Source organism: Pezoporus flaviventris, unplaced genomic scaffold, assembly GCF_033815535.1.
Source record: "Pezoporus flaviventris isolate CSIRO_AGI_PZ_B2104156 unplaced genomic scaffold, CSIRO_AGI_Pfla_v1 ptg000025l, whole genome shotgun sequence".
NCBI classification, from domain to species: Eukaryota; Metazoa; Chordata; class Aves; order Psittaciformes; family Psittacidae; genus Pezoporus; species Pezoporus flaviventris.
Genome location: NW_026892573.1, coordinates 24,878,905 through 24,898,071, shown reverse-complemented (window position 1 = coordinate 24,898,071; position 19,167 = coordinate 24,878,905). Strand labels below are relative to the sequence as shown.

Genomic DNA, 19,167 nt, shown 5'->3' with positions numbered 1-19,167 from the left:
ATTCCCCCTTGTCCTATTAGTACATATCCTTGTAAAAAGCCCCTCTCCAGCTTTCCTGTCAGTCCCTTTAGGTACTGGAAGACTGTCATAAGGTCTCTTCTGAGCCTTCTCTTCTGCAGGCTGAATACACTCCGTGTTTCTGTGCAGAAACAAGCACATATTCCTCTAGTAGCTGTAGAAGCTCACATGACCTTAAGCACACTGAAATTCTTGCTTCCAATTAAATACGGGTATTAGCTGCTGGCATTAGTACGCTAATGAAAGCATGGAAAACATAGCTAAAGGTAATGAAAGCTTTTAAAGGATACCAGAGACATGCCCAAGAAAAAGAAAATCAAACACTGCGCTCTGCATTAACTCTCTTTAAAAGAAAACCAGATATATTTTCAAATTAAGAACTTGAAACTAATAATATTACTATGAAATGGTGTCTGTGAGAATGGACAAGACTGAGCATAACATAGGCAAGGAAAAGGGCAAGAATTTTACATAGGGCAAGAATTTTACATAAACACATCTGAGTTCTGCTGCTGCAGCCTTCTGGGTAGAGAGGAAACTACCACATTTTGCAAACATTAGATTCATACCAAGTGCATCACTTGGCCATGATTTCAAATGCAACCAAGATGACAGAAAAGAAGAAACAAAAAATCCCTTTACAACCAAGATATTTTTCATTCATATTTTATACTGTCTTAGTAAGTGTTAAAATTGACATTAAAGAAACAAACAAAGTCTACTTGGGTATCTTGAGGAGATCACTCCTTTAATAAAAGCATTCGTAACTTTCTGACAACACTTAGTAATGAACCACACTGAACCATGCAGCCACATGGCTGTGGTTGAGGGACCCAGCACTGCAGGGGTCAGTTAAGGAGGAAAACTGCAGTGGTTCCACAGAGCATCCCCTGCTCAAGCCTCCCCCAAACATTACCTGGTGCTGCTCCACAAGTGCTGAGCCAGGAAAGTCCAGAAAGCAGGACTGCTAAGAACCTGGAGCTATCCCCAAACTGGAACTTGGTTGAGAGTAAAAGTAACCAAAAAGGAAGATTATTAACTAACTTTCTAAGAAGCTATTCAGAGGAAGTCCAGTTTGCTGCAGGAAGTATAGCTCTCTTCAGTTCACACTGCTTATCACACTCAGCCACGCCACTCCCCATCTTTGATATTACTGATGTTTACATAAGTAGCATAAATTACAAACCAGCATCACTATAAATACAGGTTCCTTTGGAAAGCAATTTAAGCAATTGACAGTACTTCAAACCAGCTTTTCTCTACCATTGATCTGGCAGCTAGCAAAAAGTAATGTGACAGTAAAAAGCATGTGAACAGAAAAACATTTATGAAACACAAACTGATTTAATTAGAACTGAAAAGGAAGACATACTGCAGGAATAAAAACTCAATACACAGCAATTATTAATTATGAAGCTGATGATGATCTTGGAAAAGCATATGGGAATTCATGACCAAGTATTCGGCCTTGCATTCTGAGGAAAAGGGAAGGTACACCCACGACCTTCCGAGTCCTTCAGCACCACTGCACATAGAACTGTACTACTTGATATATTTTTCCATGAATTTTTTGTGGAATTCTGATCGCAGAGTATCATTCACAAATCTTTTGTCCTTTTTGGATTCATCCAAACCCTTGGCACAATTCTTGAAGACAACATCGTCATCCCATCTGAAAAGGAAAGTTTGGAACTTCAGTGAGCTTGCATGAAGATGAGGTGCAACTTACAGAAATACATAAATGAAGCTTGGCCCTCCTATTTAAATGTACATAGAACAAGTAGTCACAAGGATTAGATCTTAGAGGAAAAACAGATCTATTTTTCTAATCCAAACCATCTCCTACATGCTCCTGAGTTAGAAGTGAGATAAGTATCAGCAGATTAAAGGTTATTTGAACTTACAGAAAATAAAGACCATCTGAGCAGAGCAGAAAAAAAAACCTTTAATCTAACGGCCCTATTTTTGATAAACACAACAGTCACTGGAATATCTGCAAATGAGAACTCTATTGAGAAAAGGACTGCTAATCACTAATTCTGGTTACACTACAAGAAATAAATAAAAGCTCCCAAAGCAGCCAGATTTTAAAGGGAAGCACAACATCAAATTATTTTAGGAACTCTGGTCCCATTACTTTAGTCCTGTTTGCCTGCACTATGTCAGACAAACACAATGCTCAATCTCTCTTTCCCTCTCTTTTAAACGAGAGGAGCAGGATGATTTGTTCAGAGAAATGCAGAACACAATCACCACATGCATCAGTATCCTGATCCAATATTACACTGCCATGACAAGTTCTGCGGAAGGAAGTAAAATCCAACAGCAGTGATGATGTTTTCTGACTCAGAGTATCAAGAGGGAGCATGGAGATGGGTGCCACAGTACACGGTGCACAGTACCTCCTCTTCACTTTGAAGTTTGCTTGAGGCTGTGCTGGGCCAGTAAGGTTCAACAGGGGGTTACCACTCAGGATGTTCTCCATCCGAATTCTTTCTTCTTCAGCCTTTTGCTCTTGTTCCTGTGAACCAGAAATTGATGTATTACTTTTCTAAGCCACTCTTCTCATCTAGTTGGTAAAAAGAAACATTATTTAGCTGTGAATACTCTCACAGACAGAGCTTTAATTCCTAACCCAGACTTCTCAGGGCATTTGACACTTACATATGAGTAAAATAAGGATAGAAGCAGAGATACCCTAAAGAGCTTAACATGGCTGATGAGGAGTCAATCTAGCAACATTCCTATCTGCTCTGCTTACCTTCGATGTTCCATCAAATATTCAGTTCAATTCCAGCTTTACCATTTACATATTTATTACATTAAAAACTGTATACAGATTAAAAGATTTTCTTTATCCTCATGAGAAAAGAAAGTACATTACACAGTAGTCATTAGGTGGAAGAAACTTTACAGTATGCTGAAACTTCTTTATCTTAAGCAATCTGCTTGGGTTTTACAACTACAACTTCCCTAGGGATCAATTAAAAAGAACCCTGACAAATGTAAGGTGACACTGAGCAGCGGAAGTCGTAAGACTATTTAAGAGTTCCAATATTAAGGAACAGAATAATTTTCGTCTCCTTGTACCATCAAAAGCACATAACTCAAGCCTAAGCGAAGTAATGCACTACAGGCTACACAAAGTACATTTCACTGCCTACACTTCCAAGCTGTATTAATATATTTAGTGACTTGAATGTTCACAGACATCAAAATGAATGTGTAATATTCATTTTACATCAATGCATTTTGCACAACCTTTCAAATACACTGCAAGGGCTGCTCTTTGATGAAAGTACCAGAATAAGTTTGGATGACTAACTAGGTCTCCCACTTCCTATATGCTTAAGTGTGATCTGAAGATATTCTAGTTAAAAAATACACTGATGGCTCATTAGCACTGTTGGAAACTAAAACCATGGCTTAGAAGAAATTATATAAATGAAGGACAGAGAGATCATAAGGTTGTGAGTTTTTTTTCCCAAAATGACACAAAATCCATGGCAGAGAGGATCCCAAAAGAGGAAATGTGTTTCTTCATGGTAGTGGTTACAAGGTTTAAGCATAAACTTGAACACTGATGCTAGCCAGAGCTCTCCAGCATCAAACATTTAATCAATGCCAAGTGATGTATTATTAAAGCTATCTACAATTTATGATGTTTTTCAATTGGACTGATCAGGTATGTGAAATATTCCTATCACCCCAACTCTATTCCAACTCTCTTAAGAACAATACCACATTAACATACATAATACCATGCATAGAGGATGCCTGGCCACTGGTACAGATTTTACCTTTCAAAGCCTACCTGAGTTTTAGTTATTAAAAAACACCTACCATTACACTGCTTCTCACAAATACAATGTAGAACCAGCTGCAATTAATTGCCAGTAGGATGGTAGTATTATATTTTTGCTTATTTACTGGGGTGGTAGTAACAACTGAAGCTGGAATGCAAATGTTGGATTTAAAGCTATGTTTGAAAATGCAAAACTTCAGTTTATTATAGACTGCTTTGGGTTGGAAGGGCCCTTAAAGCTCATCCAGTTCCAACCCCTGCCACAGGCAAGGCCACCTTCCACTAGAGCAGGTTGCTCCAAGCCCCATCCAACCTGGCCTTGAGCACTGTCAGGGATGGGGCAGCCACAGCTTCTCTGGGCACCCTGTGCCAGCACCTCAGGACCCTCACAGGGAAGAATTTTTTTTCCTGATCTCAGTCTACCCTCTAATCTCAGTCTACTCTCTTTCATCTTAGAGCCATTCCCTGTCCTACTGCAACAGGCCCTTGTCAAAAGTCCCTCTCCAGATTTCTTGCAGGCACCTTTTAGTCACTAGAAGGCTGCTGTAAGGCTTTCCTGAAGCTTTCTCTTATCCAGGCTGAACAAGCCCAGCTCCCAGCCTGTCTCCACAGCGGAGGTGCCCCAGCCCTCTGATCATCTTTGTGGCCTCCTCTGGACTCATTTCAACAGCTCCACGTCCCTCTTGTGTTGGGGGCCCCAGAGCTGGATGCAGGACTGCAGGGGATTGCCACAAGAGCAGAGTAGAGGCAGAATCCCTTCCCTTGTCTTACTGGTCACTCTCCTGATACAGCCCAGGACATAGTTTCTGGGCTGCGAGCACACATTGCCACGTCATGTCCAGCCTTCCATCAACCAACACCCCCAACTCATTCTCCTGCTGCTCCCAAACTAGTCCCTCTCTTTTATCTGCTTTACATAACCCATACAATATCCTTCAGGCCCAATTAGCCTGACATAGTTCACTTTCTGGTAACAAAAAAAAAGCATTATCAAACTGAAGTGATGAAATGTGGTGATAGAAAGAAAAAAAAAACCAACCAAAAAAAGGGAAATCAAAACTGAAATAACAGTTTTAAGAAGCATTACACTACAAGTAGTATAAGACTAAGAGTAGAATTTAGCTCCAGACTAAGACACCTAGAAGTAGACATCTGCATCTGTTTGTAGGCAGCTGAGCTCACATCTCAGGGATATCTATATAATATGGTTCAGAGAGATCTAGAGAACACAGTAAGGAGTCAAGATGGCTTTTCTGCTCACACTGAAGTACACACACACAGGACATCAACCATGCTCCAGGCTCTACTGACTGCACCTCCCCTGCACCACCACGGAAGCTGGGATATGGAACTTGTACATCGACCCAAACAACTTGGCACTCCAAGCTCAACTAAGTTCTGTCCAAAACTGCTAATTGCTAGCAAAACGCTGCACTGACTCAAGTTAACCACAATTACAGAAGACTGGAGGGCAGCAAAAACTGCACTATAATTAAAAGAAGTGGTAGGGGCAATCTTGGAAATTTCAAATTATTACATTTTACTTTTGTACCTATTACGTTACTAAACCCAATTATGAACATAATGCAAGCAGAAGCTGTCAAATGTTCTTCTATAGTGACAACAGGTACAGAAAACATTCATCAGTCTTATTTTCATACACTGATTTTCCATATTCACAGTACGAGATGCTGCAGAGCCCCTGGCACTTGGTGTGATTCTTTGCCGCTTCTCAGTTCTACTTAAAACCAGAACTCTGCTGTCTTTCAGACACACAGAGGCAGAACAAGCAGAAGTAGTAACAAACTGCGTAAGTTTATCTTTGTCATTAAAGATCAATAGGTGAAAGTCTGAAAGCAAACAGAGAACAGCTCTATTGAGTAAGGCAGAGACAGGTTTAGGCACATTACAAAGACCCAGCATGCATGATAATTCATCTGTGGAATTCAGGCATTGAAAGTCCCTTCCCATGGCAGGGAGGTTGGAACTAGAGGACCTTTAAGGTCCCTTCCAACCCAAACCACTCTATGGTGGAGCTGTTCCAGGTTGGATGACATTTCAATGTATTTGCTACAAGTTTTAGGAAGAAGACTAATTCTGAAGATTAGTCTTGAAGATTTTTTGTATTATTTGGCTTCACTAAAAACTCCCAAAGAAGGTATCCAAGATTTTAAACAAGGTAATTTACTAAGTTTTGTATCTTAGAGGCATGACATGAAGGAAATATGAGGCATGGTGTAAAATTGACATTTATACTTAAGCTAAGTAATACACTTTGGCCAGAGCTCCAGAATCCCTCATCTCCAGCCAAAAGAGGTTTCATTATGTTCCACAACTTTCCACATAAATCTTCCACTGCGCATCCTGCTGAAAGCTCCAGGCGATGGAGCATGGGTTGTATCAAATCTAACAGACCAGACATAACCTTCATAGCTGTCTGAGCTTCACACCTCTGAGGCACCATCAAGCGCAGCTGTTCACAGAATAAGAGGCTCTGGTTGCTCCAAAGCCTACATTGTTCTTTTGTGTGGCGGAACAAAGGCTTATTCAGCTGAAACACTAGGGCTACGACAAACCCACAACACAAGAAAAGCCTAAGGGGAAAAATAATACCTATATTCACTTCACCCCTTCTAAAGTAATGCCTCTTTGCCTGTCCATTCAGCAAGAGGTATCCAACTCTTTTCCTAAGCCATGTTCACAAAAATCCTGCTCTAGATGATTCTCTCACTACAGACAGCAGGGCTGTGCTTTTCAATGGCAGCATGCTGCACCAACTACCTAGAGAGATGAACTGGATGGCAACCATGTTGCAACCACTGTGCTAGAGTCAGAGGCAACAGAATAATAGTATTATGGTGCTGGGAATGAGACTGGACTGGCAGAGAATCCCATACCCTGAGAAAGCAGATGGAGACGCTGCCCTGTGAATGGATCTCACAGCAAGCGTCACTGTACAACTGAACTCACCATGTGGCATCACAGCTGGGGGAAGAAAAAAGGAGGGCAAAACTGTATTAACCTTAACTAAACAATTATTCTTTATCTTGCTGTAAGAATAACAGTCCCTTGGCATATTCGTATTTGTTTCTGACCACAAAGGAAAAAGAAACATTACTGTTACCATGGTTATTTTTTTTTAGTATAGCTCCTACACTGAGCACAGAGCAAGATTACTTTTACAGAAAGTGCTGAAATTCCTGAAATGGCTCTGTTGTATTACAGTTATCCTACTTGGTTTTTAGGGGTGTGAAGTAGCCGAATGAAAAACTGAAATACCCACATTTCATTGAAGGCTGAAAAAAAAATAAAGAATCACATAACCTTATTTAAATGCTAATTTGTGAATGACAAACTATGACAGCACTGCCTTCAGCAGCAGGGAATGAAGCAAGTTTCACCCCAGTTATTTAATCCAATGCAAATTCCTAACTATGTAATACAGTGATTCACATAACTGATTGAAGCATCAAGGGCACAGAGTAATCCCAACTGTGGTGTCTATATACAGATTTGTTGTCATTTTGCTCACAAGGGAGGGGATGTTATTGTCAGATCTTGGAAAGAAAAAGTATTGTGAACATGTCTCGAACATTTAACGAAGAAACATATTCTGCTTTTGCCTCTTTTTGTATACCTGCTTTTGCCTCTTTACTGAAATTATTATTTCATCATCAATTTTAATCACTGAGACCCTTAAAACTTAAGTGAAAGGGTTAATGCCTATCAAGATTCATCTTCTAATGTTTTATGTGAAGTCTGTGACATGGTTAAAACACAGGACACAGCTAAGATCTGTTTTAGCCATTGGTAAAGTGACGTATTCAGTTATAGAGGGTGGTGAGGCACTGGAACAGATTGCCCAAAGAAGTGATAAATGCCCCCTCCCTGGCAGTGTTCAAGGCCAGGTTGGACAGAGTCTTGGATGACATTTCTAGTGTGAGGTGTCCATGGTGGGGGGGTGTGGGTTTGGAACTGGATGATCTTAAGGTCCTTTCCAACCCTAACTATTCTATGGTTCTGTGATTGATAAACACTGAAATAAAACTGTTAAACCCAAGCCAACAACTTTCAGTCTGTTCTCAGATAAGCATAAAATGACTGGATGTTAAAATAGCTTTGCTGGAACTGCACATTCAGCTGCTCCCTGGTTTTGAGGTTTGGTTTTAATTATTTACATTTACCTTTTAAGGGAGTGCTCAAAACCTGAAAAATCATGAGCACTGTAATGCTGGATTTGGAATACTGAAATGTTATCCATGGATGCTTCACACACACATAGAGCAGGCCTGTGCTTGTAGAGTTTTAGACAGACTCAGAATTGGGACAGAAATGGCTTTCAACTCTAAAATGTTCTTGTCAGTTTAGTGTCTACTAGAAACAACCTGAAAGATTAAAACTGTGGAGAGCTGGAGAAAAGTCAGGAAGGCTCCCCAACTCAATCAGGTTTTAAAAACATGTGTAGCATTTATTTAATTTTTCTACAGAATTCAAAGGAATTCAAGCATTTTGACATGTTAACAAGCCTTGACAGGACTTGCTTATTTGGTTAAAAACTGTATGTAACACAGATTACAGGGAAGTTATCAGCGTGAAGGAAGTTAGACCTTCTTAATTCTAATCCTTGTCAAAATTAGGTTTAGAGGATTTTTATGGAAATTGGTGTTACCACAGAAGGGAAATTAACAGAGGGCATGATGAGCTGAAAAAAAGCAGTTTCTCATCTTTTAACTGCTGTCTCACCAGAGATGCATTTGAAAAGGAGGCTTCCTTTCACAGCAACTTAAATACTGGACACCAAAGTGATGATGGAAAACAGTTAACAAAGATACAGCTTACTTTAAAAGAAGTCTCAGAAATTACTGGACCAGCATTTTAATAAATCAAAATAACTATCAGGGAAAAAACTGCATTTTACACAAATTTGGGATATATTACTATATTTTACCCACTGCATCTTGTTACAACCCTGGCATGTTCCAAGAAGATGCAGAGACATGTTAATCTGTCTGTATAACAAAGAGATTTGAGAATGATGAGTGAACAGGCACTCACCACCCTGCAGTTTCCCTTTGCTGTCCCACTCCGTCTACTATGGGCAGAAGAGTTTCAGCATATAAACCATCCCTGTACACTGATTAGGACTAACAGCAACTACACAATTAAGAATTTACATGAGATGTTCTCCTGAAGTCAGCTGCATGACTAATATACAGTTACTTACAAAACTGGGTTTAAATTATGGTTTCCAAAACATAAACAACACAAAAAAAAAAACACGTATCTGAAAGGAAAAAGGATTTCTACAGGATGGCTATAAAATGCTTTGACAGTAACACTTTATTTCAAAGCCATGTAAAACAAGGCATAATCTGAGAAGATTATACCACTAAAGCCAACACACATACATGATTGCTCCTAAGGAGACTTGTGCTCCTAAAGCCTCTTTCCAAGACCGCACCCCACCTTGGTTTTTACTTTTGCCATCAACGTTGTCTTTGTTTCCTACTCTCAAAAACCCACAAGAAAATAAAATCCCAAGTACCTGCAGAGCAATCACTATTTACTGAAGATGTCAATTTTTAAGAGAGCCTATGTGCCAACAACCAGTCTCAGGATGAACAGAACATACAATGAGTGTACAATAGTATGCACTACTGCAAGTAAATAACTAACACTATTTTTTAGGAAGAAACAAACATTAGTTTCGGGTAAGTGTGTGTGTATTCAGTATGCACATAGCACATAGCATTGGACATGATAAACCCTGCGTATGGGGGAAGCAGAACATCCATGAAGGTAAAAAACAATACCAGCTAAGAGACAGCAAAATAAACCAAGGGCTACACTAAATACTTCAGAGCTTTTAGCACCCTCTAGTGACAAAACATCCTAGAGATGGTAACATTCCATTCTCTGCAGGAACAGAGAAGCATGCACTTGGGCCTGTGCTGCAATTTACTGCCATACTTTTTATAATGCAAGTTTTCTACAGCGAAATGTGACAAGTTATGCTCTTCAATCCAGATGTGCAATTACAACTACCAGGCAAAGTAAAAACTCCCTACTGATCTAAGCTTTCATTTTATGCGCTGCTCAGAACAGCTGAAGTAGAAGTCTTTTCCTAGACATTGCTACCCTTCATTTGTAAGTTAGTACATTTCACACAGGAACACCTGGAATAACTGTTGCCAGTGTTTTTCAGTCATTTTCACCATGTTATTATTGCAGAATGCAATTTAATTACTATGTGATATACTTCAAATGTCTCAGTATAGAGATGAGAGATGCTTTCAGACACACTCCAATGTAAAAGACCCCTCACAAGCCAGATGGAGAATGGGGTCTCAACAGCCTTCTACAGCAACATTTCTGCACTGAAGCAGCACAGTATAGAACCTTTTACTCTTCCAAAGTACTTCATTCCAAAACTACTTCAAACTCTGAACAGAGCTCACTGGGTTTGCTGACCCTGCTGATTCTAAAGGTAGATTTCTGTATTAGCCTGGAGTAAGCACGCACTCTATTGCTGCCCACCGCAGTTAAAACATTATTCCCTGCTGGCTTTCTGTCCTGGGTTCAGCAGTAGCAGTCATTTTTCCCCTTCTTGTTAACTGGTGCAGTGCTGTGTTTTGACTTCTAGCTTGAGAACAGTGTTGGTGAAGCCGATGTTGTCGGTTGTTGCTAAGTGATGTTTATCTAGCTTGCATTACATCACGTTTAAACCACGACACTTTCCCTAGTTGCTGCTAGATGCTGTGCCTGTTCACTGCCAGCTCACTCTTCTGGAGAGCATTCTTCAAAACCATTAAACTATAAAAGTTTGTGTGTTAATCCAGAGGAAAGGTTACAAATAGTTCAGAGACATCAAAGTTGTCACAGTACCCTTTGATTAGCCTCTTGATCAATATTTAATATGTTTATTTAGCATGCTCTAAAAACCATCTCAGATTACCCTATACAAACATGACAGGTGGTTTGTTTGGGAGGATGTGGGGGCTGTGTTTGTTCGCTTTGGAGCTTTTGTTTTGGTTTTTTTACACTAATCATAGAATCAACTAGGTTGGATAGGACTTTTAATATCATCAAGTCCAATCACTACCTCAGGACTGCCAAGGCCACCACTAAACCACATCACTAAGGGCCTCATCTACATGGTTTCTGAACACTTCCAGGGATGGTGATTCTACCACTGCCCTGGGCAGCCTGTTCCAAACATACAAAACTACTCCAACTGAAGCATGCAACATTTTTCAAAAGCACTAAAACTATTTAAGCCCTATGAAAGTGCCTACTAAAAGTGGAAGAGGGAATCCTGCACATACCCACTACTTCTGCGGCACCACCAGAGGCAGAGCATTTCAGTACTGCAGATGAAACACCTAGGCTCTAAACTCTGCTGTAACACAATGTTAGAGCCAGTACCATTCATCCTAAATCCTGAACACCTTGGCAACAGACTATACTCACAAACAGTCCCTAGAAGTCCATTTAACCATCAGAGATTTTGTTTCTGCAATCCATCCCAACAATCTCTCTTACACCAAGGAGGTGGGGGGGCCAATAGCACAGGATTTGATCCCGTTCATGGGGAAACAATCTCTAACCACAGGATGTCCATTAAAGGAAAAAGTAATCTTGACACCAATTATTAGACAGAAGAACAAATTCATCATATCTGAGAAGAGTTTTGAAGGACACTTACATTTACCAGTTCTCACTCATCCCAGGTACTTAAGGCACACCAGCTATAACTAACACTAGTCTGCAAAAAGCAGATGCTCTTTTATGGGTGAGATTTTACCTTTCGAGCCTGTTCCTCAGCTCGTTCTTTCTTGATTTTTTCCAGTTCAGCCAGAAGAGCTGCAGTGTCATCATCATCGCTGTCTTCCAACTCCTCATCTTCATCATCTTCCTAACAACAAATGGGAACAAGAAGCTGCTTGTTCATGTCATTAAATAGAAATAGCCACAGTCTGCCCATCTAAGGTTGCAATTTGCTAATGGCTGATTTCTGAAGTACTTGTAGCAGCAGCAAACACAATACAAATGGTTTATTTGCTCTTGTATAGTATAGTCAAGAAAAAAACATGTTCAGGCTTTTTGGATGACTGCAGTTAAAGCTTTTATAATTCAAATGCTAAGTAGCTAATAGATTCTAGAAGCTGTCCCAAATCACTGTCCAATCATTGCAATTTAAATCATTATAACAGTGTGCCTGAATACCCTGTCCAATATTGATGGGACCAAATATAAGAGGATTAAAAAACCCTTGCACTGTCAAACCTCAGACCTAACTTCTAGACATTAGCATGAGAAGAGGAGCCAGGAGCAAGAATTCACTGCCCATGCAGACAGTCAGTCTATCTCAACAGTTCTACCTTTGGGAATTCTAACTAACCCAGTAGTTGACTGAAGTGTAAAAAGCCTCCCATCCCCCATACTTCAAATGGTATTTTCAGTTCCCTAATTTTTGTGTCCTTTCCAAGGATACCATTAGACTATGGACCAGAATCCCCCAAACCACTCTGGACTTCCACCAAAGTAAAGTAATCCTACAACGAAGATCTGCTGGAATCTGTCTTAGATCTTTAGCAAACCTAAAAATACATTCCTATTAACAGCAAATCCTGAATGCAAGACAATAAAAAAGGAAAGACAGAAAAAAGATACATACATCAGTAAGGGGATCATCTGCATCAAGATTTGCTGCTGGAATCTGGTCTAGCCGAGGCTTCTTAGACACAGAAGATGATGATGTTGTGTGTTCTATGGGATAAGATTTAAAAAAAACAACAAAAAATGACTAAATCACTTCATTTAACAGAATCAAATGTCAGAAAGCAAAAATCTTCACAGACTGTCTTGCTTAAGAGATACAAGCTTACACTTACTTCTTCCTCACTTCTTAACACCACGCCCAGTTTCTCCCCGCCTCTGCTCAAGGGAAGCAGAAACATGCCCAAACTTCCATATCTAGGCCTCCAGAAGTTTTCTGAACTTATTACTTTACAAAGAAAGAACAGCAGAAGAAAAACCTGTGCACAAATATCCTTATTCTACATATGCAATTGTAAGGTTCCCATTGAGCATTACTGTTGGCTAGTATGGTCCAAACCACATCTGCTTTCATCTGTGAATTTGAAAGCCCCACAGTACCACCACACCTAAACCTGAAGTACGTAAATTCTGTCAAGCTCAATACTAAAAATGAGTATTTATCAAAACAAACCCCTCAGGTTTTCATTTTAATTATCACTTCACCTTATCTGAACAGAATTCCACACTTCAAAAACAGATTTATTGTTACACTAGTGCTGTAACACTAGAAGATGAGTCACTGCCCCTCTCCTTCCTGTCTCACTTGTCCAAGCACAGAAAAGAGCCCTCTATTAGCTGTTCAGACTTGTTGCCAATTCATTACACTCACACTGTATCAGCTGGCCTGCAGGATGGCCTGCGCTCTCCTACTGCTGGCCTGGATTTCTGATAGCATGAAGCCAAGAGGAAAGCCAGCGGACATTCCCTTTCAGGTCAACAGCTCTGAACTACCAGACCAATACCCCAAATTCTACTCTCATGACATGCTGTCTGCAACCTGCAAACTTCTTACCATGTTTTGTTGAAGAGCAATGCCACAAAAAGATATTAGGATGTTTGTTTCTTTGTTTTTACCTCTCGTTTGCCTGTCTCTGTTCTTCTCTCTTGCAGCAACGCGTTCTCTCTCCTCCAGCTCCCTTCTGAAATCCCGGTTACGCACCTCCTCAGGAGCATCCTGAGTGGCCTGTCTACAACAACATGAGAGCGGAGGAAAAAGCTGAAGTTGATTGTTTGTGGCTGGGAGCAATTTTTTCACGGAGGCAAATAAATCCTTGGGTGAACAAGTATGTACAGAGAGTAAGAACTGGGTACCATGCAGACATGCTTGTTTATTCTCTCTTCAACAGTCTTCTTTTCTGTATGCATTACACATACAGACATGCCATGCCACACACACATGATGCTTCCAGTGGCTCTCAAAAGACCCTACACAAATTCCGACAAAAGCAGGATGACTACATCTACCTTTTGTAGCTATGGCTAAATCTTCTGTTCCCCAGCAGTCCAAGATGAGTGTCCTAGGAGACATCCATGAGAATCATGGTCAACTTCCCTCACTGTTTTATCAAAGTTGCTGCTGCAAGCCCAGTCTCTAAAGCTTACAGATAAGACCTAGACTAGAACATACCTTTCATAAACTTTTCCCCTCTGAGAGACAGATAATCTCCCATGACCATTAAAAACAAGAGCTGAGAGAACAGGCAAAGCACTAGCTTTGGTGAAACATATTGCAAATACGTGTTTCTCCCCCTTTTCTATAATAAACACTGGCCAAAAGCAACAGACTATTTATATTTGAGTCACACAAAGTTCCACCTAGAGAGCACTGAATTTTCTGTGGAAATCTTGAAAAGAACTAATGAATAAAAACAAGCAGCAATTCCTTTCACCTTTCTGTGAACTCAGTGCTGGAAATAAGAGTGCCTGGAAGAAACACAGGCATGAGCCATTATAAATAAATAGTGTGCACAGCCTGTCTTTATAATGAAGTATTTAATTTGCTTGTGTAATTAAAAACCTGGACTTGGAATCCCTGATATAGCTGAAAAATCTCCCCAAACTCTGAACTTGAGTGGGACTAAAACACTGAACTTCTCTTGCAATGGTGCAGTCCTGGCAATTTAACAAAGACCATGTTGTATGAGGTATTTGCGAGAAAGACCAGAAGACACTTAACGGCCCCTCCATCTCTCTCACACACAGGGAGATACTTGTTAAAACATTGTATATTCCTGTACATGTTTGTCCCCACACACTTCATTCAAACAACAGACCCGTGCCTCAACCCCACTTCTGTTTAAAGAAACAAACCCACAGCAATGTTTCCCATAAGAACAAAATGCATGTGAGAGCACTTTTTGTGCTGCTGCTTTTGGTATTCTTTAAAACACTCCAACTCCCTTATCCATACATGTTCCTAAAAACCAAAGGGGCAGGAGGGAAGAGGTGAAAGGGTAAATATCTGGACAAAAAAGTGCAAACATAAAACCTTTGCAGTAATTTCACTGACAAGAGTAACATCAGTTAGATAAAAAGAACATTTTTAGGCTGACACAATTTAAATTCTAGGCATCGTATCACACTGACTCCAGTTTTCACTTAATCTGTCAAAAGGATAACAAAGAATTATTATGTCTTTCAAAGAGAGGAAAATATTCCTAGTATCCCGTTATCTTTCTCACTGATTAAATCCATTTCCTCTCCCAGCACCTGCAGTGTTTAACATCAGCTCTTCCAATATGTGCTATTGCCCAAGTGTTATTCCGTGATTTCCCTGTCTCCTCCTAATGCCCTTCTCAAGTGGTTAATGCCAAATACATGATGTGGCTTTACCCTACTTTAAAGATATGCTCAACTTTGCTCCTCTTATCCCATCTTGCTCATTAAGCCCTCTGTGACTCAGTCCCAATGACAACTTTCTTCTACTCCACTGCCCAAAATGCTTGGTGTCCAAAGCACACCTTCTTCTAACACCATGTCCATAAGCAGTAATAAATACCACTAAAATTAAACCTCTCCTAAGTCTGCTTCTAAGACTTACACTTTCAGCCCACTCATTCAACACTGCCACACAGTCTCCAGTGTCTGTTCAAGCACATCAACATCTACTGTGAAAATTCCCAGCCTGTTTTGCTGTAAGACTAAAAAAACCCAATACTAACCTGTATTTGATTTTAGTATGAGAAGGAAGGTCTCTGCTGGAATACTGTTTGGATAGCTGACTTAAGTCTCCTTCACCTTTTCCTCTTCCTCCTCTTGCAGGTTCAAATGTTGGCCTTGCTGCTGTCGTCATTTTAACTACTACAGAATGAAGGGATAAAACCAGGTCTTATTACAACATACAGTGAAAGACTTCCACTGGGAGCTACTTTGTTCCTGGAACTACTGAAGTTATGACAAGTCCCACTACAGAATACCAGCTATCACTTGGCTCATGATTCTTGAAATTTAAGGAGCTTTTTATTGATAGAATTGACAGAATCTATGCAAATTTTCAAAGTAAAGTCTTTCCCAACATGCTTGAAAGATTATACACAGACTCTAACAAGAATATGAAGCTATGTCTGTAAAGTAAACAGAACTGTCCAGATGGTCTCCTGACCTTAAGACAGCAGTACAGTCTTGTAACTAAACTCTTTCCCCTCCTGAAATATGATGGCCAAAAATAACAGGCTCCTGGGAATGACTCCTTATTTATTCCCCAAACCATATCTAGGCATCATAATAAGAAATGCATGCTGATATACAGCACAGCACGCCAAGGATGGTGTTGATAACTAAATACTGATGAAGGTCATGCAACTTGAATGCTCCAGCGCTTGTTCAGCTCTGTAGTTCCAGGCACAACACTCTCACTAGCGCTGCAGCACAGTCCTTCAGGAGCCACGTGCACAGAGCTCCACCTGGCCAGCAAAACCTTCTGAAGGGCTGCTGTCATTGTCTCCCTGGTAGCACAAAGCTTTACCCTCTGGGAAGCCAAGTGCAATTAAAAAAGTTCAGGCAAACACAGGAGTTTTCACCAGTTCTCACACAGAGCCTGCAGGAACTCATACACCACCAGCATGTCCTAAAAAATTCACTACCCAAAATTGTTACTATCAATTCTTGTGTGGCAAAGGACTAGAACAGACTCCATCAGCCTCAGCCACACAGAGAGACCATCAGCATGCACTGCCTTCAGTGCTGCACATAGGAGCTGGGGACCCTTGCAATCCCAAACCCCTGTGCCAAGAACCATGGAGTTAACTAGGTTGGAAATTACCTTTAAGATCATCAAGTCCAACCATTACCTCAGGACTATCAAGACCACCACTAAACCATGTCACTGGGGGCCTCAGTTTTAAGATGTTTAAGATGTTATGATGAGGGTTTTAAGATGTTTAACCAATGCCAAAAAACTTAACATGATGAACCAGTGCCATCTTAAATCTACTATCTGAAACTATGCTCATTTCTGCTTCACCAAGACACACACATCCATTAGCCACAGACTGAAGACAAGACACAAGAGAGACACATCTGCAGATGAATGCATGTATGACAAAAGAACATACTAAAGAATGTTAAAAAGCAAAGAAAACATGCTATTGCTTCATATGCTTTTGTGATACACAAATAAAAGTTATTAATGGTCTGCTTGCATTGTTGGTTATTTTTTTCACTTTCAATGAGATCACAAAACATGACTTCGGTGTTAAAACGATAAAATAATTTGTTGCTCAAAATGACATCCCATTGGGCAGAACAGTTACTACCACTAAACTCAGTGAGGCAGTACCCAGCCTTGGCTCACTGACATCTTTCAGTGCTACGGTCCAAGTCAGCTGAGACTGCAGCCCTTCGATCCAAGAAAGCCACTTGCTCTCAGAATTATCCCTGCTAATTAGACGCAACCCGGGGATCCATTAATTCAGGTGAAGAGACAAATCCAATGTGGCTGTATAATTGCATGAAACATTAAGAAATCCTCCAGAAACTGTCCCGGCTTTTCTTAAATCAGTTTGTATTCGGCTCGGCTTTAAAGGACTCAAACTCGACCTGAAACCACTCAGGGACCGTCACGCAGCCTCTCGGGTTGCAGAAACGGAGCCCTGCAGAATCCTGGATAGCGCTACACTGAGACAGGACCGGTCACGCCGGGGTTAACACCCGAGAGACAGCGCCCGGGCTCGGCCTGGAGCTGAACTGCCCACAGCCAGACCCTCCCGACCGCCTTCACGGGCGGTCCGGGCCGAGAGTCAGTGCTCGCCGGCGGCCCCTTCACCCCCTGACCGACCCCGCCACCCTCACGGCTCTCCTCAGAAACGCTGCCCCTCGTCCACCCACGGGGCCTGTCCTGCCTCAGCCCCGCGACCGTGCCGCAGCCCCCCAACACTCCGTGCCCCAAAGCCGTCCTGTTTCCCCACAGGGACCCCGGACTCTGCCGCCGCCCGCCCGCCGCCTGCCCAGATACTCACACAACGACCTCCTCCCGCCTCGCCTTAGCCAGGCCCTACGCCACCACCATCATTCCGCCAAGCACCCACAATGCACCGCGCGGGGACCAGGCAGAACGTGACGGACGCCGCCGCCGGAGGAGGACTTACCATAGAGAGGGCTGGCGGGACTGCCACCTGAGGGAGGAGAGTGTGTCCGCCATGATGGCTACCGAGGCGGAAGTGGGCGCTGGAGCAGTGGCGCTGCCAAGGGAGCAGTGACAGCTTCCTCCTCTCCCTCCTCTCCTTCCTCTCCTCATAGAATCCCAGACTGGTTTGGGTTGGAAGGGACCTTCAAACTCATCCAGTTCCAACCCCCCTGCCACGGGCAGGGACACCTTCCACTAAACCAGGTTGCTATAGACCTCAGCCAACCTGGCCCTGAACACTGCCAGGGATGGGGCAGCCACAGCTTCTCTGGGCACCCTATGCCAATGTCTTGTAGGGATGATGGGGAAAGATAGGAACAATGGCAGACGGAGAAGGGAATACTCACATTACTAGCAACATGTATTAGCAACGCCAGCCTAAGCCCAGCTGTCAGTCAGCACATTCCTTCCTTCCCATCCCCTTACAAAGAACTTTACAGGGTCTATATTCACTGTTAATTCTGTAAAGAAGCCAAAGCTTGAATGAGCATCACTTAGGGATTAGATTCTCCTTCTTAAGATGAATCTCTCTTGTGTTTTATGTTACTTTTAGACACACTTTATTCTAAAGCGAATCCACACGAAGGCATGTGAAGTAAAAGGCTCTTTGATGCGTTTACAAGTTAACACGGAAACGTTTTCCTGTGCTCCCTTCCCCAGCATGCAGTTTAGGGGAGAGCCCACGAGAGGTCCTCAAAGATGCTGCTATCCAGAGAGCTGCAGCAACAGTGTAAGTTACGCCCTTTGGGTCAGCGAGCCAGCAAGGAAAGCACCTGGACGAAGTGGTATACAAAGAAACCGGTTATTTTAAGCAACTTGTCATAAATGTTAATCTTCACTCGGAAGTCAGGTAAACAGTAACAATAATTACTGCGTCCTTTCCCGAGAGCAGCTCCTGTCAGTAACCATGTATCCCTGCATTCTCTTACCTGCAAGCTTCAGCCTGCACCATGTGAAATGGGTTTGTGGTTTCTGTCAGTACAGGCAGCTTAGACTCACAGAAGGGCCTGGTTTTCCAGTGAGAGCTCGGGTATCCAGTCTTGGGCTACAGATGACAGCAGCTGAAATCAGTGCAGTGTCCTGTGATAGTGGGTGTTATGGATTATAAACCTGTGGGCTT

At 41.7% G+C, this 19,167-nt stretch overlaps 1 protein-coding gene across 2 annotated transcripts; it reads right to left on the bottom strand.

Annotated features, from left to right (window-relative positions):
- Positions 1–353: 353 nt before the first annotated feature.
- On the bottom strand, positions 354–18,137 carry CWC15 (CWC15 spliceosome associated protein homolog). Of its 2 annotated transcripts, none has more exons than XM_061457863.1 (7): positions 18,010–18,137; positions 15,586–15,724; positions 13,499–13,611; positions 12,501–12,592; positions 11,628–11,738; positions 2,421–2,539; positions 354–1,690 (listed from the first exon to the last, which is right to left on the bottom strand). In XM_061457863.1, the coding sequence occupies exons 2-7, from the start codon at positions 15,714–15,716 to the stop codon at positions 1,561–1,563; spliced, it is 696 nt and encodes a 231-aa protein (XP_061313847.1). In that variant the 5' UTR covers positions 15,717–15,724; positions 18,010–18,137; the 3' UTR covers positions 354–1,560. The 2 variants fall into 2 exon arrangements, with proteins under 2 accessions (XP_061313847.1, XP_061313846.1); XM_061457862.1 differs by lacking the exon at positions 18,010–18,137 and adding an exon at positions 17,881–18,003.
- Between the last annotated feature and the right edge of the window lie 1,030 nt (positions 18,138–19,167).